This window comes from Anoplophora glabripennis, unplaced genomic scaffold, assembly GCF_000390285.2.
Source record: "Anoplophora glabripennis isolate ALB-LARVAE unplaced genomic scaffold, Agla_2.0 scaffold631, whole genome shotgun sequence".
Taxonomy (NCBI): Eukaryota; Metazoa; Arthropoda; class Insecta; order Coleoptera; family Cerambycidae; genus Anoplophora; species Anoplophora glabripennis.
The window spans coordinates 138937-166608 of record NW_019416724.1 but is presented as its reverse complement, the minus strand read 5'-3'; the positions used below and the strand labels follow the sequence as shown (position 1 = coordinate 166608).

The 27672-nt window shown below is 30.9% G+C and overlaps 1 protein-coding gene across 3 annotated transcripts; it reads right to left on the bottom strand.

The window, feature by feature from the left end:
• Positions 1–6205: 6205 nt before the first annotated feature.
• On the bottom strand, positions 6206–16078 carry LOC108911946 (muscle LIM protein 1). 3 transcript variants are annotated; one of them, XM_018717032.1, is made up of 10 exons: positions 15963–16078; positions 14622–14753; positions 14220–14376; positions 12825–12951; positions 10081–10177; positions 9690–9774; positions 7738–8034; positions 7542–7674; positions 7096–7483; positions 6206–6696 (listed from the first exon to the last, which is right to left on the bottom strand). In XM_018717032.1, the coding sequence occupies exons 2-10, from the start codon at positions 14734–14736 to the stop codon at positions 6623–6625; spliced, it is 1473 nt and encodes a 490-aa protein (XP_018572548.1). In that variant the 5' UTR covers positions 14737–14753; positions 15963–16078; the 3' UTR covers positions 6206–6622. The 3 variants fall into 3 exon arrangements, with proteins under 3 accessions (XP_018572548.1, XP_018572549.1, XP_018572550.1); XM_018717033.1 differs by having other exon boundaries at positions 15884–15976; XM_018717034.1 differs by lacking the exons at positions 6206–6696; positions 7096–7483; positions 7542–7674; ... (2 more) ...; positions 10081–10177; positions 12825–12951 and adding an exon at positions 13743–13775 and having other exon boundaries at positions 15963–16077.
• Positions 16079–27672: the final 11594 nt, after the last annotated feature.

The following is a 27672-nucleotide window of genomic DNA, read 5'->3' as shown; positions in this document are numbered from 1 at the left end:
TAAAACATTAGAGTTTTAATCCCGTGCTCATAGTTATTTCTAGGTTTCTCGAGTGCTCAAAATTGAAACAAATCGATCTAATTCTTTTCAGGATATTCATACAGATATATTATCACATGCTCTTTCACAGTTGCGTTACAGGTATAATAAATTCCGATCATATTGATTATTTTCATTTTCAACATTTGCCAAAACGGAAACGTTTTTGAACATTAATGTAATGTTTTAGTATAATATTCATTTGGAGTTTTGGTTGTTCATATGCATTTTTAAGAATTTGTTTTTTCATAATGAAATTGCAATCTTATATAAAAAATTCTCGTGTCACAATGTTCGTTCCCGTACTCCTCCGAAACGGCTTGACCGATTCTCATGAAATTTTGTGAGCATATTGAGTAGGTCTGAGAATCGGCCAACATCTATTTTTCATACCCCTAAATGTTAAGGGTGGTCCACCCCAAAATTTTTTTTTTATTTTTTGGACAAAATTTTCTGTTTTTATTTTTTAAACAACGTTTGCCGGGTCAGCTAGTAATTATTTAATTTTGACGCAACAACTTATCCAATTATGTATGACCAAGTGATGGAGATTAAAACTCTAATAATGTTTTATTGTAAAGTGTGATGGTAATAGTTTAAATAACTAGATCCTGATTAGATGCAATGAACAAAGAAATCTAAATAAAAAATTTAGATAAATTTGGCGCAAATACATTGAAGATGGATTTTTCGAGACAAAACGTTTGAATCTGGTCGGGCTGAGGCAGTACAGTATTGGGGTTTACGAAAGCTTGCAAAAAATGTAATAAAATTCCCAGGGTCGTATTTAAAAAAATGAAGTTGATGGTGGTCCTGGAGACGAAACGTTACATTTAAAAATTGATTATGCCATTCGATAGAGGGCAGAAAGTTGTCGTGAGAAAGTGTTTTTTTTTCAATATCACCTCAAACAAGGATGAAATGAAGAAACAAAAAATTGATTTCCAAAATTTCGGCTTTTTTCAAATATTTCGAAAACTAATCATGTTAGCCTTGATTTTTTAGAGGCATAATGTTGGTCCCCTGATTATGCAACTTTGCCCTCATTTAAGCTATTTCAATCTTTTACCGTTTCCTTATTGTTTATTGGGTGAATTGTAATTTTTCTATAAGGTAACATTAAGCGTACTACTCTCGTTCAAATTTTATTAAAACTATGATCCAAAATTAATTGAAACCGCTGTTGGGAACATTTCTTTTTACGCTATTACTCTGATGTACAATAATGCAACGCTAGTCGGCGCCCAACGCTGAATGATCCTTAAAGTCTGGGATATAAATAAGCTTAGAAAGTTACTATTCCGGATAATAATAATCGACGTAGTAGTAATGCTCCCTATACCTCGAGTAAAGTTTAGCTGGGTTCATTAGAAATCAATGAAGCTGCTCAATATTGTTTTTTGTGTACCTAGAATACCGCATTAAGGTTTTTCTTCTGAAACTATCATAACATTACCTTCATAACATTAACATATTTTAATGTTTCTTCCAAAGCCAAATATAGATTACTATAAATTGTTTTTTCATTAATTTAGAATACAGCTTCAAATATTTTTTATCTTAAGGTCTTCAGAGGACTGGTTATATAAGAATTTTATAAGTGTATAAGTATTATATTCATTATAGTTACAATTTACTTTTCTCTTTCCGGTTCCAGTAATTAGATCTGAAATTATTTTCATTTTTATTATTTTTTAGTTATGTTGCAAAACTTAGTTTGGTCGCAAATATACCTTCATGCACTATGTTTACCCAGTTTGTTTAACTTCACAAGTTATGAATTTTATTTATACAATATTTACGGCCTTGAAATAAGTGAAATATCTAAGTGTTGAGAACACCAGATTTGTGAAGTAATGTACGCAGTCATTCATTCATAGTATTTAAAATTATTGTCCATATATTGCTCAAAATGTAATGTAATTTCTTTCTGCCAACCTTTGAATAATTCTCTGTTACTTGGTTCAGAAATATTAGTATTTCGTAGACCACATTCACATAAAAATGAAATAACGAAGCAATCTGCTATGCTAGACTGAGCAAATTTGAAACTCAATTTATATTTTCTCGACATAATTGTATATGTTGGAAAAGGAATTACCACTAGTCTCAAGTCTTAACCACAATTCTATATCTCAGTGGCGTTATATTACGAAAATACATTTCAATACATTTTCATTTTTTATTATTATGTCCCTTCTTTTATTGTGGTCGCACACTAAAGCTAAAGAATAAATGAAGAGTAAAGTTCCTTATTCATATTATGTATTTACATATTAGTTCTTGGACTATGTATCTTATTTTACTATAATTGTATTATATTAATTCAAATTGATACCAAAAAATCTAAGTATGCTAAAGAAATATATCTTCATGTGAAGTGATAAATTAATAATCATACAAAATTAAAAAAAATCAATTTTCAAAAGAATATCCCTTCATTCTTATTCTAACATCTGCTGTATGATCTGTCCCGTTTGCATTATCAATTGACCTCCTTTTTAAGTTGAATTAATATATAGGCTTAAATTACGTACAGCCTGTAATTAAAATACTTTGCAAAACTTTAGCATACTAGATATTTGGTATCAAAGAGCATTATATTTGACAAGATTACCGTGTATTTTTAAAGGATATGTAACAATATTTCATAACTTTAGATCTTTACGACTACTGAAATTGAATTCTTGAATGATCTCGATGAATTGCTATGTTATTTAGTTGTGTAACTAATTTTTGAGAATATACTGTAAATATTTATCAATAAATCAATGTATACTAATGAGGCAGTTCTAAAATTGCATTTAATTTGTAAATAGATTTGTGTATGAAGTTACTTTAAATGTATGTCTATATATTGTTATATTCGATGTTTAAAAATGACCCTTCTAGTCCATTAGTACATAAGATTATGTAAAATTTTAGATAAAATTAAATAGAAATACATTGTTTTATTTATCCTTCTATGAAATGTAGAAATATTGTGTGGAATTTTGTTAACTGAAACCCCCTAGATCAGTCATAATGTATTTCAGTTGGAGATAATGTGGATTAGAGAGAGTTAGGTATTCTCTAACTCAAATATTGAAGATAAAGGAAATGTAAAAAGGTTTGAATAAAATGTTGAGGTTTTCTTCATAATGATTTATTAGTTAATTGCAATACGTTTGTGCAAGTAGACCGAGTGTTTCACATAAAAGTCCTCAGCTTCGTATCTCGGCAACGGAAAGATATTTTGATTTTGATTCGTCAAGGAATGCAACTTGATTTTTTTCAGAGCAAATTGGAGATGGCGCTGAAGTCGAAATTTCTTTCGACAAATTTCTTTGTAACAAAGTTTATCTGTTTAATTCTAAACAATTTTTGTCAAATGACTATTTTTAAAAAACTTAATAGTTTCAGATATATCGGGCTCTTCAGTCGGTGAGGCCGAAACTCAAGCGTATTTTACAGTTTCGAATTATTACCTTACACAATAGTACAATAATAAAATTATACATGACAATTTAACAATTTTTTTAAGGAATAGTGAAATAAAATATGCAAATTAAAGAACGTTAAACTACAAAAAGTGTTCAAAAACATTTCCATTTTCGCTAATAACTCGACACCGTAGTTCCTGATCCAAGAAGAAAGTAAAGAGCGACGCATAATTGTGGCACGGCTAACATAAATCTTATTTATTAAGTTCGCCATATCTTTTATTGGCTCAGTTTACACCATATCTTTTAATGTCTCCATAGAAAACTATCAGGAGGCGTTAGATCTAGCGCCCTTGCTGGCCATCTAATTAGCCTATTTGTACCAATCCATCTTCCAGGGTAGGATCTATTCTATATAGGGCAACAAATAAATCCGGATAATTCTTCTTTAAGCTATTACTATCAAAAACACCTAAGTTAACAAACCTCTATTTACCGCCTTTATAATCCTTAATAACACAATTTGGACTTTCCGTTCTAGCAACAATGAAAGGACCATTATCCCATGAATCAAATTTATGGCGACTTCCATTGGTTACTGAGACAAGCACTCCCGGTTTTAAATCAAGCTCTATTATTAGGCCAATCAATAGAGGCTTTGTTTGTGACAAAAATACTAGTAGCAAACGGACTGTGCCATCATATAAAACACAGTCTGTAGATATATGCTTACATGTATATGTTTCCTACTCTAATTTACCATTAATTAATTTTTTATAAACATTTCTATGCAAAAAATCGCATTTTTATAGTTTTTTTGCTTATAAAACCTACACTAACGAAACAAACTGATAGTAACCCCAATGGTTGGGGTTACTAATGGTGTATGTACTTTGTTTAATTTTAATCTTATTAAGTCGACATTTTCTTATGAATTTTGTTACATCGCGTGACATATTTCTCCACACGTAGGAAGTTTTCAGTTTCCTGAGCTGAGTTTTTTTTTACAGCAATGTCTTTGTCGATAAATTAGTTTCTTTGTGTAACAAAAAACAATTGGTAGATTGTTTAAATACTTATGCCCTAATTCTTTAAAACAAACTGTTTAAATATATAATCATCTAAACTTAATCTTAATTTTTGAATTTTACAATCACCAGTAGTAATTTGTAGCTGAAGCAAAACCTGCTCTAATATAAGTAATATGTGTAGTTCCAGAAATTCCATCATCGTTTGTAAACTATTAATTAAAGAAATGGATAGGTCAAAAGGTAATCTTGTGAACCTGAAAAATCCAGCATCTATACCTACTCAACGACATTATTTTGCATGATTTTTCATGCAAGGGTGATGCTAACATTGCTGTCTGTGCTTTCTCATTTTTATAAAAAAACGTGAAGTATGTGTGTGCTTTTAAATACAGTGTTAATAAGAGGACTAGATAATGGAAGTTCTTGTATTTGTTAGTTAAAAAGTGAGTGTTTTGCCATACAGTTGACTAATTAAGTAGTGTTTAAATGAATTAATAATAGAAATGGGTAATAATGTCTTACTAACTAGCCTGTCTATTATTATTTTGTTGTAAATTGTTATGAAGGACCGTTAGCTATAGTGACATGATTTTCTTTTAACGTATGGGGTATCTTAGGGTGGTTAGCTGTGTGTAACAGTGTGGTTCCAGCACGGATGTGTCTGGCCACGAATTATTTCGGTGCTACATACAATGATACAGCCAATTTTGATTGAGCAAAGGTGACATGGTCGGTTTGCATTGTTGGCCTGATGATTGGTAAATAGTCGAATGATTTAGAAAGAGAGGTTTTGAATAGATTTATCTGCTGTAAACGAGAAAAGTATATTTAAACAGTAGGATGTTGTAAAAGTTATGTGTAAGGTATGTGAGGGTAGGCCTGGGTACTCATGTGTTGTTTTATTATTTTTGGAAAGCTTCCGACGATAGTCAGATCCTGACTTTTGACCATAGCAAATGTTTTGTTTATTTAAAATTAATTGTAGATAGATAAATATACAGTTATTTCTGCCCCCACACATCCTATCACGAGAACAACAAGGACAGGTCAAAGCTTCCTTGCTAAAGCTAAGGGATGTCCCAATTTGTAATTTTCTCTGTTCATATCACTTATATCTTCTAAACGAGAAAATATATCGAAGAACTTTTTTAGTAAATGTTGAAAACGGGATTACTTAAAAGTTATGTAAAAAATTATTATGAAATTGAGAAAAAAATGCAATGACTTCACAGTCCTTAAGCCCCATCCAAAAGAAAGAAAGGTTAATAAATTCATAAAACAAATAATTTCCATATTTTCGAATACTTATCTTAATTTCATCCCTTATAAAAAAATATTTGTGTAAACCCATTTTTTTTTGTAGTTTCACCCTAATACACACCTACCTACATACCTACATAAAATTAATGTTAAAATTAATTAACATCAATTGCAGTATACCTGATCTCTAATGGCAACCGAACAAAATTTCTTATAATTTTATTATTTCTCAATAGAAACAAATATTACTTTTTAAAATATTTATTTAAATAAACGAAATTACACTAAACAAAAAAATTTTCAAGAAGCATAAACAAATATTAAGTAGGTACAGTTAAAGCGTAAAACTATATATATGTGGTATAATCATCGATTGGCCATCAAAAACATGACCACCAAAATATATGTACAAAAAGTCTCAGTTTTACCTGGTCGTTCGCAAAGCCTTTCATATTTCATTATTCCTTCCTTTGAGGAAGTATATATACATACATACATGTATATATACGTACCAGCCGAGTCTTATAGATCTCTCATAATTGTATATTTCTACTCATCATATCTTATAGCAAAAAAAATTAAATAAATAAAAATGTTTACATGGTGTGGCAATTAAATAATTTAAGCATTTACATAATTTAATCTGTAACTATGAAAAGTGGATCAGTGCCAACAACAAATTGACACCAAAAAAGTCTTACCTACTGCTGAATGTGTTTTACAATTTAAATACGATTTTGTATATTTATTAGTTTAATTGTGTTCTGATACAATTTATCTATTTCATTGGATTTAAATTAACTTATGCTTATTTAGTAGTAAATGAATTTTAAAGATTTAAATTGAAAGAGGCTGAAGGTCCAAAACTGCTCAGGCCATGGTTAGAGTACCTGCACCCATACCAAATCCGACACCTTTAGGACCAAAGTTCCTTCCATAGCAACCTAAAAATTATAGGTTCATTAAAATATTTGATCTTCTAAGAAGCAATCAAATAGTTATCGGAAAGAAGTTTCGCTTAAAATAACAGTATAGTTTTGAAATATTTGTGTTGTGTTGTAATTATCTTGCAACACTGAAACAGACAAAAATTTCATAAAGTTTTCATATAGTATTACCGCAAGTTGCACAATAATTTAAAATTAAAATCTATTGACAGAAAACCAAACCTTTTCAAAATTAATAATTTAATTTTATAATGAGATTTCTATTTCCGTAGCTCATCTCGTATTGCTGTAAAATCATTAATTTCTTCAACTTAATTAAAAGAAAGTGGGCTATGTTTTTTCATTTAGTAGGCATATTATCATTTATCACGTCCGCTAATATAAACTTTTTCTCACCTCTGCAATAAATTTCCCCATTCGGACCGTCGTTGAGTGTAGTAGAATCCAAAGAACGATTACAGTCGTTACAACTGAAACATCTCTTATGCCAGATTCCATTCTTGCTAATCATTTGCTCAGCAGCATAAACTGAATAGCCGCAACGACGACAACCGCGTCCTGGAGCAGCTTTGGGACCACTATTTGGACGAGGATCGTGCATTGCAGGGGCAGTGCCGTCAGAGCAGGTAAGGGTTGGAGCATGACCAAAGCCAAAACCTTTAGGACCAAAAAGTCTAGCGTAACAAGCACGGCAGTGAATTTCTCTGTCTGGGCCATCACAGGCAAGAACAGAGTCTAGAGGACGATGACATTCTGCACAGTTAAAGCATTTCTTGTGCCACATCTATAAATGATTTATGTTATTTATGTTTTAAGTCACCGTTTAATACTACACAACGTACAGTTCCTTTCGCCAGTTGTTGTTCAGCAGCAAAAACCATTCCTCCACATCTTGGGCAACCTTGTCCTGGCGGGGCCTTAATAGAGGTCGTATCAGGGTTGTAGAAAGGTCGATTTGCGGAAATTTCATCATCACTGGAAATAATAAAGATATAATTAAGACCGAGTGCCTAATAAAAATCCATTCGCAATACTCACGTTAAACCATCAGTTTGGAGGAATCCTGAACCACAAGCAAAACCATAACCATGTGGTCCCCATTTTTTACCATAACAAGTCTTGCAGTACACATCTGAATCAGGACCATCGCAAGCATTAATCGAATCCAAAGTTTTAGTACAGTCTTTGCATTTGAAGCATTTTCGATGCCATTGGCGCCCTTTGGCCAGAACTTCTTCAGCAGCGAAAACTACTCCTCCACAACGAGGACATCCCTGACCGGGTTTTGCTTTGATTGTAGCCGTATCAATAACTGTAGTCTTGGGCGCTTGGTCGCTGTTTAAGGGAAAATGCGTTGATTATACAACATACAAATTTTTCGATGGGCTAAATGTCCCATGTGTGGCAAATATAAGTAATTAAATAAAAGTGTGTGTATACATATTTACAGGGTGTTTCAATTTAAGTATCCTCTTTTGTTATACTGCACTATACTACAGAATGTAACTAAAACACTTGGCCAAATCGATAAAAAAATTAAAATTAATTTCATTTAAATTCGCATTGTTTTCTTGATGTACCTAGTTAATGACTATCAAATCAAGTAACCACTTTGTATATGAGTGAAGCAGTTTTTTTAAGTGGCTCAAATGATTTTTGCAATTTAAAATCATTTTCGTATAAATCTGTAACTGGCCGCGATTTAAGATTCAAAGGACACGACATAACCACTATTAAAACTACTACATACCTTTTTTAATTATGAACATATAACTCGGAAACAAAACGTTAATAGGATTTGTTGTAATAATTTGTAACGTAGGATCCGTTATAGACTTAGGCAGTTGCACTAAGTATAAATAGAACGTTCTTTTAGTTTTTCGTAATAATAATAGAGGTATGTATATAACAATTTAATTTTCCATTGTAATTTAAAGTTCACCTATAATTGTGAGGAAGATATATGTAGTCATAAGAACGTGTTATAAATGTAATGTACCTTTTAAATTGAAAAATTATTTGGTTGCCAGACAGGCCAGTCATTGTCGATTAATTTCGATTAATCAGAATTTTTTTAGAACAGCTTGCATACCCCCAAAAAGCTTACCTACTTCAGAAGCTATTGATTAATTATTCTTACCATTTCCGATTTTATTCTTCATATTTACGCTCTCATAGTTAAGCAATTTAATCTAAAACCTGAGAAAATACGAAACCTATTGACTTCTTTATTTTTTTATATTTCGATTTCGACTTGTTTTTTTTTTTGGAAATTCTGTAAAGTGAAAAAAGCAACATTTGATTAAGGCGTGTTTGTCCTAGTAAGCCTATTTTAACCTTATCAATTTCTCATTAAACTGTCATTCTCATTATTAATGAATGAAACACCCTGTAACTAAAATGTGCGACGTAAGTTAAGCTGCAACAGCGAATTAGGTCACAATTCATGCGTATTCCTTTTAAACATCAACAATGAGTGACAGAGGTTGTTTTTAGAGACAATATCGTGCAAGACAATATTACGAAAACATATATTGCATAAATTACGAAAACATATACTACTTGAAGATACCTCTGCCATTCAAGATCCAAAGCATCGGACATAAGTCCAAGAAAAAGCCCTCCAGCGTGTCCAATTCCACGAGGACCGTAGCGTTGAGCATAGCAGGCTATACACAAAATATTTTAATGTTTTGTGGGCGCCAGGCAAGCAATTGGCAAAATTGGTAGAAAGTATTTTCCCTTCGTACAAATACGTAACGTTTTTTTATGAAAATTTATATGTATTATGTAATACAAATATCGTTTTGAAGTGAAAATACTTATTATAATTGATCTCTATTAAAGAGGTATTAAAAAAATATTTGAAAATGTCCATGTTACGAAATGATAAAATAAATAATTATCAAGCAGCAAAATTTGAGTACAATAATTCTGAATTGTATTTATATAGCAATTATTTAGATCAGGGAAGAACACAAACAATTTACCTGACAGTAAAGCAGTCGCTCTGAAGAGTACCACCTCCTTGACCATAACCGTATCCCTTAGGTCCAAATTTTTTACCGTAACAAACTAGACAACATAGATTATTTAACTTATGAATAAATGATAGCAATACGTTGAAATCGCAAATTAAATAATTAAATGTTCACTTAGTGTGTCAAGAAGTTGTGAAGAATAATTGCTTTGAAGTGCTCTGAACTCAACAGTAGGTACAGCACAAATTAAATTTGATTCAGAGGAATGTATTCTCTACATTTATTGCATTTCTGGAAGCGTATATTTTACAAAAAATATGCATCTTATTTCCTTTTTTTAATTCACTATTTCACAATTACCTATCACGAGATCAAGCAAGCAGTAAAGAAAAATACATACCTTTACAGTAGATCTCCTTATCGGGACCTTCAGTAACATTAACTGAATCCAGACCTTTGGTACAGTCACCACATTTGAAGCAAGACTTGTGGAAGGCCTTAAATAGAAATGTAACATATTGTTAATGGGATAGACACAGAACGGATTGTTATTTAGGGGGATAAACTCATGAAACAGCATGTTTAAGAAAAAAACATGCAAAAATGGGTAAAACTCGGAGGCTATCTATACCTCTACAGTAAACCATTCCGTCTGGTCCATCACAATGTGACGTAGAATCCAACCACTTCTCGCAATTGTTGCATCGAAAACATATTTTATGCCAACCCTAAGAAGGCCAAAAACAGATACTTATATCATAGTACAACTTTCAGCGGAGTTGCGTGGCACTGATTTAAACTTATTTAAAATATAGTAACATCAGTTCATCATTTCTGGCTTACTACAGTTTTACATTTTCACAAACCAGATTTTTTTCTTTGGAAATTTCTGAAGTAATGGCAGATTTTTTATTCCTAATTAAAAAAATGAGTTCTAATTCAAAAAACTATTCAAATTTCTGTTTACAGCTCAACTTATAATAAAGTTTTCGAATCACATGATTGTAGTTAATCTACAATATGTGTATTTCAATTATTAAAATAGACACAAACAGAAAATGTTGTTTTGTGTTTCAATTAAACTTATAATCAGTTACAAGCAATACCTATTCGTATGGAAAAATCCTAGTCAAATTAGTCACTGTTTTCATTTAATCGAAATGTCATCTGGACAATTCCCAATTCTAGTATCATTATATATTTTATATATTTCAAAAACTAGTGGTTTTAGATTCTTGGTTTATACAGCTTTTTGGCCCCAAGGAGCAACCTCCTGAAGTTATGACATGAGCCAAAAAACACCTTGTATAATATGCAAATAAATGCATCCGTCTTTCAAGATTAAGTATAATGAAAATAAAAATTACTTGGTTGTTTCAAACATCATTAAATTTTGCTTTGTTTGAGTGTCAGTGTTTTTGTAATAGATTGTGAACTAGTTATTTCCAACAATTATTCCAAAAATGAAGGCCTATTCCAAAATTATGTGGAGATTTTGTTATTCACAGTAGGTATACTTTTTCTTTTTCCCTTTCTTTTTTTGTTATGAAATCCAGGAGCTCTCATAGTCCATTATTAACAGGTACACGATGTGATTATTTAAAATAGATACAGTCTTGGAGAAAGACATTTACGATGCGCCTTGCTTCGGTGGTAGGTTTCTTAAAGATAGATCATAAAAAACAGATTATTTGAATACATTTTAAATCCTCAGAATCTACTTAATTAGTTTCGCTGTCAAATTTGGATAAAATTTGATAGCGACTTTTTATATGANCTTTTCTTTTTTTTTTTTGTTATGAAAACCAGGAGCTCTCATAGTCCATTATTAACAGGTACACGATGTGATTATTTAAAATAGATACAGTCTTGGAGAAAGACATTTACGATGCGCCTTGCTTCGGTGGTAGGTTTCTTAAAGATAGATCATAAAAAACAGATTATTTGAATACATTTTAAATCCTCAGAATCTACTTAATTAGTTTCGCTGTCAAATTTGGATAAAATTTGATAGCGACTTTTTATATGAAATCTGACCACGTCACTGACCTCAGTATCTCCTAAAAGAGTTTCTACTAAATTTCCTGAAATATTACTAGTAATTTCTAAAGACTGGGGTGTCTATTTGGGTATCTATAGATTTGGATTATTATTACATATACGGCGTGCGTAAGTAATATTGAACAAACTGAAATATATCCAAACGATTTAGGTACTCGTAAAATTTAATTTTAGTATTTAATACATTAACCTGTCTACAAAGACAAATATTTCATAGTGATTTACATTTATTTTCGCTTCACATTTTTGTCAAGTTGGCAGCAACTTGAATTTATTAAATAACGTTCAAATTGACATTAAAATGTATTTTCTTTAAAAATGGAGCTATAATTTTGTTTATTATAAAATAACAAATAAAAGTGAAAAGTAAACAAACAATTCAAAGCAAAAATCAAAGTGTTCTACACTTATTTTGCAGAAATGTTGGCTATGCAGTAATTTGTATATTGTCTATAGGTAATAAAGGTGTTGAGGAGCGTATTGGCCATTCAACTATTTCGCTTTGTCCAATTCATTACTTTAAATTTGACAACCGTTCACTGATTTGGATTACTTTGCATATTCATATAAATTTAATCGACTCTGTGCAGAAATGTTTTAAAATTTCTAGTTTTTCGATTAGGCGGTAGATATCTTCCACGTCCATAACGTCGACATGACTACAAGCTCTTGGTTAATAATGTTTACTGTCCCGAGATTTTAAATCAACTAGATTATTTAACAGTAAAACCTGCTTGTCGTTCGCCTTTTACTTATATTTTATTCTTCGGCTGCCACCAGTAAGGTAAGATTAAAATCTTCCAGCTTTTATGGCAAATAAATTTTAATTAATTAATTAAATAAATAAATAAATATGGTATATTTTTTAAAGTTATAATACAATATTTTAATATATTGCTTGTAATTCCATTTTTCTTTATTCTTTAAATTAATTCAGATACTTTATTAAGTTTTTAAAGGCGATTTAGCGGAGACAATTTTATTCAATCGAGATATATGATACGAAAATTAGAATGTAACAGTTATCGCGTTAATTAACTGTTGGAATATTGAAGAATTTAAATTAAAATTGTTGTTACTTACCCTTCCACGAGCAAGCATTTGTTCAGCGGCATATACGTAGCCGCCACATCTTGGACATCCTTGTCCTTCTGGGGCTTTTGCGATAGCTCTTGGTAGAAGTGGAGCTCTTGTATGTACTACGTCATCTCTAGAAAAGAAAATAATTTTTATTGGCCCTTAACATAAAACAAAAAAAATATATATGCAGCAACTAGTAAAGCGCTAAGAGTATGTATGTAAATAAGAAATAAACCGTGTAAAAATGCAAAGCTGCTTAATTGAAATAAAAACATAAAAATAAAATATTTATTGTAACAGGAGAAGGTGAAATTCGTCCCGAAATTTCAGATTTACTAAAAGAAATTTTATTACTACAAATATATTGAGGGAACTCTCCTTATCCCACTACTTCTTGTTAGGGGGAATGTTATATCATGAAACTGCTGTTAATATGCATAAAAGCAGGTAGCATAACCATGCTTTTAGTCAATACAATTAAACTCTCACCGTTTTGCTTTAGCACTGTGAACCTTCGATAAGACAACTATAACACATACACATCTTTGACACGACTTTTACTTTTTTCTAGGGAAATCACTAGTACAACACTTGGGGAAACATAGGGGCCACTGGCAATATTCAGAAAACAGAGTTCCGCTTAATTACCTGCATAGTTATTTTTTAATACCGAATGATAAGACAAAAATTTTGAAATTTCAAAAACCATTTTTTGAATATTGCTTTATACAAAAATTCTATTTTTTAAATTTAGTTTATTTATTCAATTATTACAAAATAATCGAATATTTATTTACCATGTAAAATGAAAATTTATAAATAATAATTCTATTTGATAATAAAATCTAAAAAATATTACACAATATTGTAGTGGGATGGAAAAGTAGAGATATGACGACACCATCTCTGTGGCTGATGTTTCGGGCCGCCCTCTTGGTAATTCCTTCTTAGTTGCTAGGAGGTAAAGAGGGAAAATCATGCACAGGTCTAACACTTTCACTATTTTTGGCATCGGCTTTTCGCAGCAACACGTCTGACTTGTGTTAAGCATACCAAATTAAATTAAATAGGTACATCATTTCCAGTTTTTAATTAATTACATTACATGCATGTAAACCGACAAACAAATGAAAACAGGTAGGTATACGTTAACATACTCAGAAGTGTTAGCTGCAATATAAGGCAAGAACGCAAGAACGTCAGCAATATACAGTGAACATGACAGAGATAAGGAAAGCCCTCAATCTGATAGAATTCTTTAATCTAAGTAGCCTTCTTTTAACCGATACCCACAGGTTTCTTCATACTATATGCCATCCAGCCCAAATAATTTTGGGATTTAAATATTACTTCGACTGGAGATATTGTATTAAAGTAACTCTAAGGTTAAATGCTTACCCTTGAAGATGAGAGCCGGTATCCATGGAAAGACAACCAGCACCACCGCCAAAGCCGTAACCTTTTGGTCCATATTTGCGGGCGTGGCAATTTTTGCAGAAAAGTTCAGCTTCGTGTTCAGTTACATTGGTGGAATCTAACATTTTACCGCAAAGCCCTGAAATATTAAAGTTACGAGTATGTATAAGAAAACTGTTAATTAGGATTTAGTTAAAGATACCTTGGAAATATTATAGTAAAAATTAATAACAATTTTAAACTTTTATATGTATTATAATTCAGATGATTCTAATTTAAAAAAATTTAAGTTGCTAAAATTTAAATATTTTTAAAAGATGTTAAAATTTTATGTAGATATATTTACAAGTCAAAAAAAAATATATTAATGGTAATAAGCCTTACCGCATTTGAAGCATGTTTTGTGGAATTTGTAACCCCCAGCCACACGTTCTTCAGCAGCATATACTGATTTGCCGCATTTGGGGCATTTTGGATTTTCGACTGGTTTGAAAGGCATTTTGATGAAATATCGGTCTGAAATAAAAATAGTATTTAATGTATTTGAACGCAAATTTAGGCAAAGGACAGTTGAAGGAAACAACTAAGAAAATATATTAGCGCTTGACTTATTAATTTAAATTTACTTAACACCTTCGACACATGTAGTACATTTACATGATGAAAAGAAAAGATAACTTCTCGCATTAGTTCTTTTGCCTTTACTTTTTTCAGAGTAATTTCATTTATAAAATAAAAAAGTCTATAAAAAACATGATAACAAACAAGTCGATAAATTAAAAAAAAATACAGAAGTCCTGTTACTGAATTATTTTATTTTATTCTATTTATAAACTGCATAAGTAAATAAGTAGAAACATTTATTATGTTTTTATTAACATCATATAAACTTTAAGAGGTTATTAATGTTAACACCTTTGAACTCTTCCTACCTTTTCTAGACGGATGTAATATGTAAGAATGAAACGAAGGAATTTCGAGCATTAATATTTCGTTACCATATTTTTCATATTAATTTAACTTACTTTTAATTATTATTTAATTAAAAAAAAAATCAATTATAAAACACGATAATAAACAATGAATTGATTAAAAAATAAAATATTTTCTATTATAATACACTAATCCGTTTATTCTATATTATTTATAGACCGTTTAGGGAAATAAGCCGATTTTTTTAAATAAAGTTGTATAACAGATATACAAATTATATCAACTATCCCGAAGTATGTACTAGACGGGCTTAATAATGAAAGTTATTAATAATTTTGGGCATTAGTTATTTCATCATTTTTTTTATATCAATTTCATTTTTAAATTTGGTTATATGTTGGACGTTAGTCAACGTAATATCAGCTTCATAATAGTAATATAATATCTAAAGCCCATGAGGTCTAAAGGAATATGAATAACTCTACTGGGTCACTTGGCCCGGGGCCAATGCCGTAACACAAACACCAAAGAGATAAAAATAGAAAACGGTTAATTTCCTCTAGATGAGTTGCACTGGCACTTAGCCAACTTCGAATCTTACAACTGCCACCAAATATGGCATCATGAAGATGATATACACAAAGTGTTGCGTTTCGGACCCGTTTAAAGATAAACACTCAAAAATGTGGTCTCGTATAAATTGCAACGCTTACACTTTTCCTTCTAACACTTTCACTACAGTAGGTACAACATTAAAAATAAAAACTACCACTCGCGTGTAAAGGGACGTACCTTCTCGGTGTCGAATGTGGTGGAAAAAGGGCCCCTTGTTATCCTCACTACAACCACTAGTAATCGAGTGTCTGGCGAAGGATCCGCTGCCTCTTAGTCTATGTAGAGGTTTGCACACGACCCTAAGAAGTAGAGGGGTTTCGGACACATCATATACCTCTGAATAACCATTTGAGAGATGATCTATTTTTGTTGAATGCAGAGAAGACTGATGTAAATGTACTTTTTCGTAAAATTTCTACACCTTTTTAGAGAAATTTGATATCTCCATACCTGGTTGTAAAGTTGTGTGCTGTGCGGAAAAGAAGAAAAAATAATTTGAATGTCTGTCTTACATTCAGCGGAAAGAGGTTGCAAGGGACAAGTTAAAAGCTATTTAACATTTGGTAACAAGCAATATGTGACATCTTAATAGATAAAATATAAAATACCTATATAAAAATAAAATTAATAATAAACGTAACATTTCTCGTTAAAACGACCTCTTGAACTACTATTTTTTTTTTCTCAAAAAATTCTCTGTTATAAATTACTTAAAAAATAATTTTAATTAGTCTAGAACACAGATTCATATGTCAAAATAATCTTATTATGAAGATTTTGTTTATCATATGAGAAAACTAAGTATATAAAAAAGCGTTTTAAAATATTATTTGTTGAAGTATAATAAATAGTTACTATAGCGCAAAACGTAGTCTCAAAAAGAGACCATGATTTTTCCTCCTACAAAAAAAATATATTAAAGAAAATTTCCTTTCAAATTTTCCAAGGAATTTTCAGTAAAAATTAGTCCTTATATATGTTGATTTGATGCAAGTAAATAGCATTGTTTTCAAATAAAAAGGTCTATGTGCAAGTGTCTGCGTGTTTGTGGCAGTGCGCGCACGTTTTGAAGAAAGATTCAAGGTGCTTCATTGATTGATCAGTGTCACAGAGCATAAATTCTAGTTTTATGATAAATGTTAAAAAGACAAATATGTACATATAGTGTTTCCAAAACTGTTTATTATCCAACAAAGTGTACTCTACCAATTTTAAGAGGAATATTGGGTACTATGTTGAGTGGGGTTATAAAAGATAGAATAACAAACTTGTAATATTCGTCAAATGGAAAAAGTTCCTAGGAACATCCCCTCTAAAATATGTTTATAACGTTGAAATAAAATGCATAGATATGTGAATCGGAAGTGGTTGTTCGCGCCAATAGTTGAAAAAATAAACAAGTTATTATAGAAATCATCCCTCATCCTTGCCTAAACTACCTCTTCCAAATCCTAATTGAATTTTGTTTCAACACCGAATGTTACGCAAAGTTTAAAATAGATTTGAAATATTTATATACAAAACATTTTGTTATCAGTTGTGGAGAAGTAACATTGAACTTTATAATCTACCCTTCAACTGGCTGTAGTTTTCTTATAGGGCACTTTAAGGAACACATTTCTTTTATATTGATGCGATGTCCTCGAAGTTTGTTTACTTTTTTTGCCACGTATAAAATTGTATATGTAAATATTTTTCATTGTTTTCAGTTGGTTCTACTTAAACTATTAAGTGCGTGTATATTATAAAAATAAGTTTTTTATATATAATTAAGGGTCTCAGATTGTCTGGAAATTGTATTCGTTTACAATAAAGAAATGAGCAGCTAATTTCAGCTATACAGTTTATTAAAATAGTAAAATAGAATACCAAGAAATTGGACAAAAGAGAATGTTACTCTCCTATATAGGTACCTACTTCTTCTAACTTCATTTCGTTAAAAAGTAAACTAAATACTCATCTCAAAATGTGGTGAAAGAAAAATAATAATAATAAATAATTTATGTTATAGTAATGTCCATAACATTAAATATCCTGTTCAGTTTTACTAGATTTAATTCCTCCATAGGGAAAAGACCTAATAATACAAACTTTTTTTTATATTAATGTCAACTAAATATATTTACGGTTTTCGCGAAATTATTTTTCTTTAACTAAAAAGCTGTTCCCACCGTTTATATAAATGCCATTTATTTCAGGGTAAATAATTTAGCCATTGAACTTTTATACTTAAAATGGTTAATAATATATCATTTTCTTATATGTTAAATTATGCGATAGGTATTATAATTTTATTATTGAAAAAAAAAAACATTTCCAACCCAAAACACAATAATTAGAAATAAACAAATAAATTAAATTAAAAAAATAAATTTTATATTAAATAATGCTGTCCATACTAACTGATTCATTTTATTTTTTCGTAGATAACTTAGAAAATAATGCCGATTTTAGAAGACAACCTTTTATTTACAATTTTTCCAAAAGTGGTATTTACAATTTTATATTCTCGTTAAAAAACTTTGCAGAACGGTTGATTATTAACATTTAATGTCACATAATTTAAGTTATATTTGAAAAAACTTCTATTTGGATATTTTATTGACAGTTTTTTTAATGTTGAACGTTACCAATGAGGTTAAAGTAAACAATTTGACTTTTAATTTTCTACTAAAAACGGTATTTCTGGCAGATTTTAGTTCAAAATCAAATCAAATTTTAGCTTCCTGCCTTGTGTAATAATGGTTAAGTATGCAGCATTTTCTAAAATTAGAATATTCGGATCTTTTTCAGAATAATTTAGGAATGAGAGTAAATATCTTGGATTTGTGTATTTTTTCTTCACAGTTGTGACAGTACGCCTACGGTTCTCTATATGTCAACGGTGGAAAATAAAAAACAGTCTGGTCTGAATATAAGGCCTTCACTACAAAAACTAGTTCAGCACTTTTTTCGTAAAATACGTCATGTTCTAAATTTTTCAATATACCTATGCACAATTAAGAAGAAATTGTTTTTCAAATATTATTTGAATCTGTTTTAGCTTCAAGTAATTTATGTTTTACTGAAAGATTACAAAAATTTAGTGAGAAATTAAAAAGTTATGCCGAAAAATCGATTTTGAAAATCGACTCAACTCTGCAGAGGGAGTACGAAAAAAATCCAATCCGATTTTACCGTTACGGCGTTACATTTGAATTTTATAAATAAATTCACATTCTCTAAATAATATTTGCCAGTTTAGTTAACAAACGTTTTGACACATACTTTACTTACCCAACTTTACTTCACATTCCGCTCTTTTGAGTTTCTATATTGCAAATTCTTGTCGTTTATAAAATGATTCCTTGGTTGAGAGTATACTTATCCTTGTGAAGGTTGCTATCACTGTGTTTATATCCATATTGTTTTAATTTCTTTCGATAAAGAGAAATGAGTCGCATGGGGCAAGATAAAGAGGACAGGATACAGTGAGCATGTTATTTGTTAAATATTGTCGTAGTATGAGTGAAGTGTGTGCGAACGTATTGTCACGGTACAAAGTTGGCAATAACATTACATCTGCATTGACAATGTTTGACATTAGAGATATTTGTTTTACCTAAGGAGTTTGTTCCACCCGATGACACTGCATCAATGGAAAGTTTTACTGCATACACTTCGGTTGTAGTATATTATTTCCGAATGTAGTTCTTAAATCTTCTGTTAAAAGACCATATTGACTGTATTGAAAAGATCAAAGAGAAAACGCTAACGCCAGCAGTCTTTCGAGGGTACTTCCATAGTTACGAAAAAATTGTTAGAAATATTGCCCCAAGGAAACTACTTCCAAGGTGATACAAATTCACAGAACGTTTGGGTAGGTCCTCATATTGTACTCAAAAAAAAAACCGAATAAATAAAAGCCGAATAATTGAGGAGAAGAACTGAGACTGAGGAACACAGCTTTGCTTTCATAAAATATCGCAAAAAAAAACAAGAAATGTAGATTCACGTAACTGCTTTAAATTGAGTTTTTTAAAAATTCATTACTTCACTTGATTATTTAGTATTGCTACTTGCTTTTACTTGATTTTCTGTGGCTAGCGCTTAATCCGATTTGAAGCATTATAGGAGATACCGTATTTTTTCTTAAGGTTTTTAAAAATAAGTTCTATTTCAACTTTTTACTCGCATACTTTAAATTCGCAAATAAATTCTTTATTTTTCTTAACATTTAAAACTCACATGCGTGGAGTAAGTACTTAACTAAATCGCTATAAAATCATCTATGTTGTTTTTACTAGTTTATTTAAATGTATTTTATAACTACACGTGCTTGAGAAGATTTAAAAGCTCCTCTGTTTTCAAAACCTCGTAACAAACAATCTTATGAGAAACCTCATATGTTTTAGATCAGTAAAGATAGAAAATGAAGAATATGTAGGTTCAAGGATTTTATACATTATTGGTCTGTATCTCCTTCAGAGTACTCCCTTCCCCTATTTATACACTTTTCCCAGCAGTATTTCTATTTCATGAAGCAGTCCTTTAAAGTCTGTGGTAAATTTGCTTTGATGTCATTTTTTTGTCTGAAAATGGCGTTCTTTCAACACTAATTTTTTAATTTCGGGAATAAGAAAAAATTGCAAGGTTCCAGTTCTGGCGAATAAAGACTGTGAGACAGGTCAGTAATCTGATTTTTGGCACAAAACTGACTAATTGACAAAACTAAGTGAGAGGGAACATTATCATGGTGCAAGAACCATGAGTTGTCTCGCCACAACTCTGGTCTCTTTTAGAGGATTTTTTCTCGTAACCATTGTGAAATGCCTAGACAGTACACATGGTTCACTGTTTTACTTTGAGGTAAAAATTCAAAATGCACAATTCTATTAAAGTTGAAGAACACAGCGAGCATCACTTTGACTTGGATCGAGACTGACGTGTTTCCTTGGGGCGTGAAGATGTTTTGCCGATCCATTCTGATGATTGAACTTTTGTCTCAATGTCGTAGCCGTAAACTCAACTTTTGTCTCCCGTTATGATCCTTTGAATGAAAGATTCATCGTCATTGGATTGTTCAAGAAGTTACCGACAAACATTCATACGATTTTCTTTCTGTTGTTCGATCATCAAACGAGGAACAATTAGCTCAATTAGCGCGTAATTCAAAAAGTTCGGTTATTTTCTGAACACATTTTTCACTTCTATAATATTTTTATATGAAATATTGAAATTTAGTCCTATACAGGGTGTTAGTAAATAAGTGCGACAAATTTCAGGGGGTGATTCTACGTGAGAAAATAATGGCAGTTTGCTTATAAACGTATGTCCGCAAATGATTCGTTTTCCGAGATACGGGGTGTCAAAGTTTATCTTAAAAACTGACGATTTAATGTATTGCTCTAAAACCAGTCGAGATGTGCAAATGAAATTTGGTGGGTTTTAAGAGGAAGTTATTGCGCATTTTTTGACATGCAATTAAGAATTTTATGTTCATCATTGGCGCGTACGGGTAATAATCTCAATTATTTTAAAGAAAAAAATGCCACTGAGATATTACAAATTAAAATCATTTTTGAATTCCTCGTTCAATTTGTGACAAAAAATCTCTCTTGCCTTTTCTTCGTATGGGGCGCCGTTTTGATGCAAAAAAATAAAACATCTTAACGTGTATTTTTTATTTCTTTAATACATTATCAAGAACTATCATACAATAACATTAAACCAGAACAATAACAGAAAATAACACTAATAAAATTTTGAAAACGCGCAAAGCTACAACAAATGTTCAAAATGACCTCCCTCAGACGTGACACAAGATTCAACTCTTCGCCTCATTGATTGTCGTATTCGCGCAAATATTCCTGGTATATTTCTTATTGTCTCACAGCCGACTATAATTCGATTCCTCAGGTCACATTTTCAACGGGAGTGGAATAAACTAATGACTTAAGAAAACCCCAAATGCAAAAATCAAGAGGATTTAAATCCGGCGATCGAGCAGGCCAATGTTCCGTACCCTCTCCCCTACCTATCCAACGATTTGGATATACTGTGTTTAAGTGATTACGTACATTAATTCTAAAATGGTGGGCTGGTGCACCATCATGCATGTATCATAGGTGTTGTCTCAGCTGTAGAGGAATTTCTTCAAGAAGAACAAGTAACTCTTCCTGTAGGAAATTAAGATAAGATTCGCCTGTTAGTCGATGTGGGAGGAAATATGGACAGATTAAATGATCATCAATTACCCCAAGCCATACATTTACGGAAAACTGATGCTGAAAATGAGCTTTAAAGAGCTCATGGGGGTTTTCCTCAGCCCATAAGTGATTGTTATAGAAATTTCGTATACACTGTCGTCCAAAAGTACCCTCGTCAGTAAACAAAACGGCATTTAAAAAATTAGGAATTTGAGCGATTGGAAAAAAAATTGGCGCGGAAAAAAGTCTCTAGGTAGTAGAGCTTGCACACGTTCAATATGAAACGGATACAATCGCTGTTCTTTAAGAATTTTAAATACAGTGAAGTTGCCTACATTCGATATGTTGGCAATTTTTCGAGTACTTGTTTCAGTTGACTCCGCAATTAACTCGAGAACTGCTTCTTCTAGTTGCACAGTTCGTACTTCTCGAGGGCGCCCACAGTCAATCGTTTGTTTCTTAAATGAACCATTTTCGCGCAAACGTTGATGAAGACGAGCAAATATTGTGTGATGAGGAACCCTACTTCCTGGATACAACTCAGCATACAATCGTCGAGCTTGCCGACCATTTCCATCACTTCGACCATAGACAAAATGCATGTCTAACAATTCCGCATTTGTAAAATTTTCCATTCTTTTCGATAAAAGAAAAATTAATTACTTATTAACACTAATGTTATAGTAAACTAAAAGCTTAATAAATTAATAATCACGAAATGCTAATTTGACATTTCTTAAAAATATTCGTATTTAACAGACAAATGTTGACAGCAAGCCTACTAGGTAATGTATTAAAGAAATAAAAAATACGCGTTAAGATGTTTTATTTTTTTGCATCAAAACGGCGCCCCATACGAAGAAAACGCAAGAGAGATTTTTTTGTCACAAATTGAACGAGGAATTCAAAACTGGTTTTAATTTGTAATATCTTAGTGGCGTACCATTTTTTTCTTTAAAAAAATTGAGATTATCACCCGTACGCGCGCCAATGATGAACATAAAATTCTTAATTGCATGTTAAAAATGCACAATAACTACCTCTTATAACCCACCAAATTTCATTTGCACATCTCGACCGGCTTCAGAGCAATAAATTAAATCGTTAGTTTTTAAGAAAAACTTTTGACACCCCGTATCTCGGAAAACGAATCATTTGCGGACATACGTTTATAAACAAACTGCCATTATTTTCTCATGTAGAATCACCCCCTGAAATTTGTCGCACTTACTTACTAACACCCTGTATACTAAAACTAATATATAATATTATAAAAGGAATCAAATAATCTATTTAATTTTTCAAATATGACAATTTGATTTGCAGTTGAAAATTTGTGTTAATTTCCTGCTAGTACAGAAAAATAAATAATTAATTGTTTTTATTCTAAAATTAATGTACTAGTTGAACGCAAGATATTTTGCAAAATGAAATATTTTAGTAGCCCTTTTTCTAAATATAAAATTATAAAATTTAATTTAAATCCATTTGCATACCCATATAAATAAATCTCAGTTGATTTTTAGAAATCAGCGAATGTTGTGTGGAAAAACAAACTAACTTATCATTGATATTGCTAACAATTGTTAAAACATAATGTACAATGTCAAATAAGTAAATGAACGATTAGTTATCGTTAGTTTTATAGTAATAATAGTACCTACGTTTCGGTTATATCAATAAAAAAAAACTATTTGTTTTATTTAGATAATTGTTAGGAACACAAAAATGCAGTTACAGCAATGGAAGAGATTTTAGCTTTAAGAAATTTTATAAGCTCTGTTAATAGTGGGGTAATAATTACTGGCAAGTCAATAATATTTGAAGTTAAGTTATTGACAGACTGTAACTCCGTTGTTTTTCAACGAATCTTGACGATTTTTTTTTAACTTGAATTCATAAACTTTCCGAATATGTAATAATATACAGGGTGTTTCAGGATTAAGTCGACAAACTTTAAGGAGATATTCCTCATAAAAAAATAAGAAAAAATTCGAGATTAATTTTTTTCCAGAGACGCTTCATTTTCGAAATATAGGGCGTTAAAGATTTTTAAAAAAATTCGAATTTTTTAAATAACTTCTAAATGAAGATGGCTATTTAAGCCAAATTTGGCATGACACATCTTCTTATAAGATACAATTTTTCCATAGAAGGAGAAGTCCCGCAAGCAACCAATGGCGGAGTTATGGGGACTCAGACTCATTAAACTATAAAAAAAAATGAATACGGCCCTACTTAAAATAAAAAATGATGCTGTTTTTAGATAGAACAGTGTGTTATTAACAAAAAGTGTACATTCACTTTTTTCCTAACTCATAGTTTCATGGCAAAATTGAATTTTCGGAGGGGTGCTTCTGGATTCTGTCGATAAAAATGAAGCGTCTCTGGAAAAAAAAATGTATACATGATTTTTTTGATGAAAAATTCCAAAAAAAATGATAGATTTCAACGTATTATTATGAAATCTATCTTGAAAAAAATCAGTGCGATTGTGGAAGATCCTCGGAATCGTCCAGATTAATAATTAGTTAATTTATTTATAAGGCCATAACTTGTAAACTATTCAATTTACCGATTCCAGATTTCGTGTAAGTTATTAGACAGTGATAAGGAATGAGAGGATGCGATGCCAAAACGTTCTGGTAATAATAACGCAGTTTATAAATGTTTAATTCAAAAGTCATAAATAAACTTCTTCTGTTTATAACTTTTGATATAATCAATATTTTTTGACGCTCGAGGGCTAGTTTTGTAGGTCTTTTGAAGACGAAAAAAAAGTACTTTACTGTTTTCTCGTGGAAATGAACGGAAAAAAGTTATAAGCGAAAAACGTGAATTTACGTACAAATTATACAATTTACCACCCTGTAAACAATCTTCCCCCCATTTTTATGACTGTAGAAGACTAATATGTTATTGTACATAATATTTAGCATTTATATTTATAAATTCAGCTTGCCGAAACAAAAAGTCGCGAAATGGTCATTTCCCAGCTTATTTTCCTGGCCTATTTATCGAGCGAATAAGTGAGACTTACCTCAATGTTTTTGTCAGTTTTTAGTGTGGCGAAATATCGGATCAGAGAGTTTGTGTTAAAAACGGAATTAGTGCAGCGAAGCATTGAAAATGTTAAAGAAGGCCTTACGACGATACTATATCACATCGTCGAGTTTATCAATGGTACAAATGCTTTCTGGAAGGCCAAGAAGACATCGGAGATGATGATGAGTCAAAGGAATAATTCATCACGAATTTTTACTGACCGGTTGTACAGTTAGCAAAGAGTACTACCTACAAGTTTTGAGCAATCAGGAGAAAACGACAAGAACACGAGATACAACTTATGGATTTTACACCACGACAACGTACTGGCGCATACCGCTTTGGTTATCCATCAGTTTTTGTCGAAATACAACACCGTTGTGATGCCGCAACCCCCAGTTTTCCGGACATGACCCCTGTGACTTTTTTCTAATTCCCAAACTAAAAAAGATACTCGGAGTACAATATTTTTCGACAATGAGATAAAAGCAAAATCGCAAACGATGCTCAAGATGATACCTAAAGAGGCGTTCCACGAATGTTTCTCAAACTGGAAACTACGCTGGCATAAATTTATAAATTTATAATATCACAGGGGAGCTACTTGGAAGGGGCCGGAATAAAAATTGAAGATTAAATAAATAGTTTCTGAGATTTCTGAGAGAATTAACAATTCCCATTACTTTTTGATCAAACCTCGTATATACATTTTCAAATTAAGAAATAATCAAATTGTGATATAACTTTCGACTAAACTGTCGAATTTAATCAATATCATGTATAGTATTTGGAGATTGGCAGCTTACTAATATATATACTATATATGTAATATCAAACATGATTAAGAATTCATATTTTAGATTAAAGTAGTGTGGGTTATTACCAAGTTATTTAAAGAGTTTAATAAAAATAATTATTTTAAACTTAAAATTAAATTAAAATATTGTAAAAAAGACAGAGACTAGCTAACGGAATACGAAATTTTTATGGGAACATCATATATTGAAATAAATTTAGATACACATTCTGGGACTATAACAGTTCCAATGTTGTTCTCAACCTACGCAAATTATATTTCTAATTTTGAGACGCTCATATTTACCTAATGAATCACAGACATACACATTTGTAGCTTAGTAATAGAAAAAGATTGAAATTTTGCTGGCAAAGTTAATATTATTCATTTTCTAAAAATAAAAAATGTAATATAAGGAAAGTGATATCATTATCTAAGTATCTAATAATATTTATTACATATATTATTTAGAAATTATCAAGAAATTTGAATTTTTTTGTTAAAAAAAAAATGTTTTACACAATATATGCGGATTAACCAGTTTTCCGTTTCATGATCGGTTTTGCTTAACCTAATAAATTTTTAACCATAATTAATAATACATAGTTACCTATGATACAAATGCGTATAACAATTGTTGTTGACATATTTCTTTTTTGTAAATTGTTCTTTTCTGAGACCTACTGGAAACTTGCAAGGAGTGAATACTTCAACTACGTATAGCGGTCAACTCCTATATTTTAAATGGAACACCCTATATATTTTTGAATTATCGACAAGATAAATTAAAAATAAGTAAAACATGTTAAAACTTCCTTGTACCTAAATCTAATCGTTTTCGAGATAATCGACATTTTATAAAAATTTTTACAGATCCAAGCGTATTGAAAATTCCTTATATCTTTCTTCATTCTAGAAATTTTCACTTGATTTTCGGAACACACAAAGATTGATGCACTACATTCCACTATCAAAATCATCTGAAGAAAATTATGGCAAGTGAACCATTGTTTACGTTACATTTTGAAAACTTATAAGTATAAAACTGACAAAACTCTTTAAATTGAAATGGAATACCCTGTATATTTTGCACCATATTATAAAAAGTCAAATTCTCTTTTCACTAATATGAGTATGTATGAGATGAGTATGTATGTATATATGAGTTGTAGGGGTTACAATTTCGATTTTCTCAGATATTTGCGGTTTTCTTACATTATCAAGAATATTACGTTAAAAATATCATTAAATATGTCTTTTATATCCATTGGACACTCACCATAAATCAGAATTATTAGCAGCATTTCTATGATTTGCAGTATTTGAGGAATTGGACATGAATGAAATCCGGCGAGCTATACAGTAACGTTCTTTGTAGAACATTGAAATATTTTTTATATTTTTTCATAATTACATTAACAAAATGCGTTTGTTCACTTTTGTTGCATTTTTTAAATGATGAGGGAATATATTTACAAAAAATAATAATATCGTCTTCCAATGGGATGCTATTATTAGTAACTGTACATGATGTCTCAAACTCGATAGTATGAGGCTACTGTAAGGATACAAATTTAAATAAAATTTGGGACACATTGTTAAATGGGATGAGGTAAGCTCCATTTCCAATCGAAAGTATCATCTTTGGGATTTGTTAGATACGACTAATGACGTCATCAATTATATTTTTTCCAGAAACATGCCCAAATTCTTTTCCTGTTAAATAGCTCTCCTTTTTCTAATAAACTTTTATTAGAGAAAATTTTCTGTATTACTTCCCGTTTAATAGTTATAAGCAATATCGTCCCAGAGTCTCAAAAGAAATACCACCTAAAAATCACATTAGCGGTGGAAGCGG

Bases quoted from the DNA above. Each gene is read 5' to 3' on its own strand.
- LOC108911946 (XM_018717032.1), bottom strand. From the start codon at position 14,736: ATGCCTTTCAAACCAGTCGAAAATCCAAAATGCCCCAAATGCGGCAAA. The intron at 12,952-14,219 runs GTAAGCATTTAA...TTTCTTTTCTAG, and splicing joins ACCGGCTCTCATCTTCAAGG to AGATGACGTAGTACATACAA. The intron at 9,775-10,080 runs GTATGTATTTTT...TATGTTGTCTAG, and splicing joins TAAGGAGATCTACTGTAAAG to TTTGTTACGGTAAAAAATTT.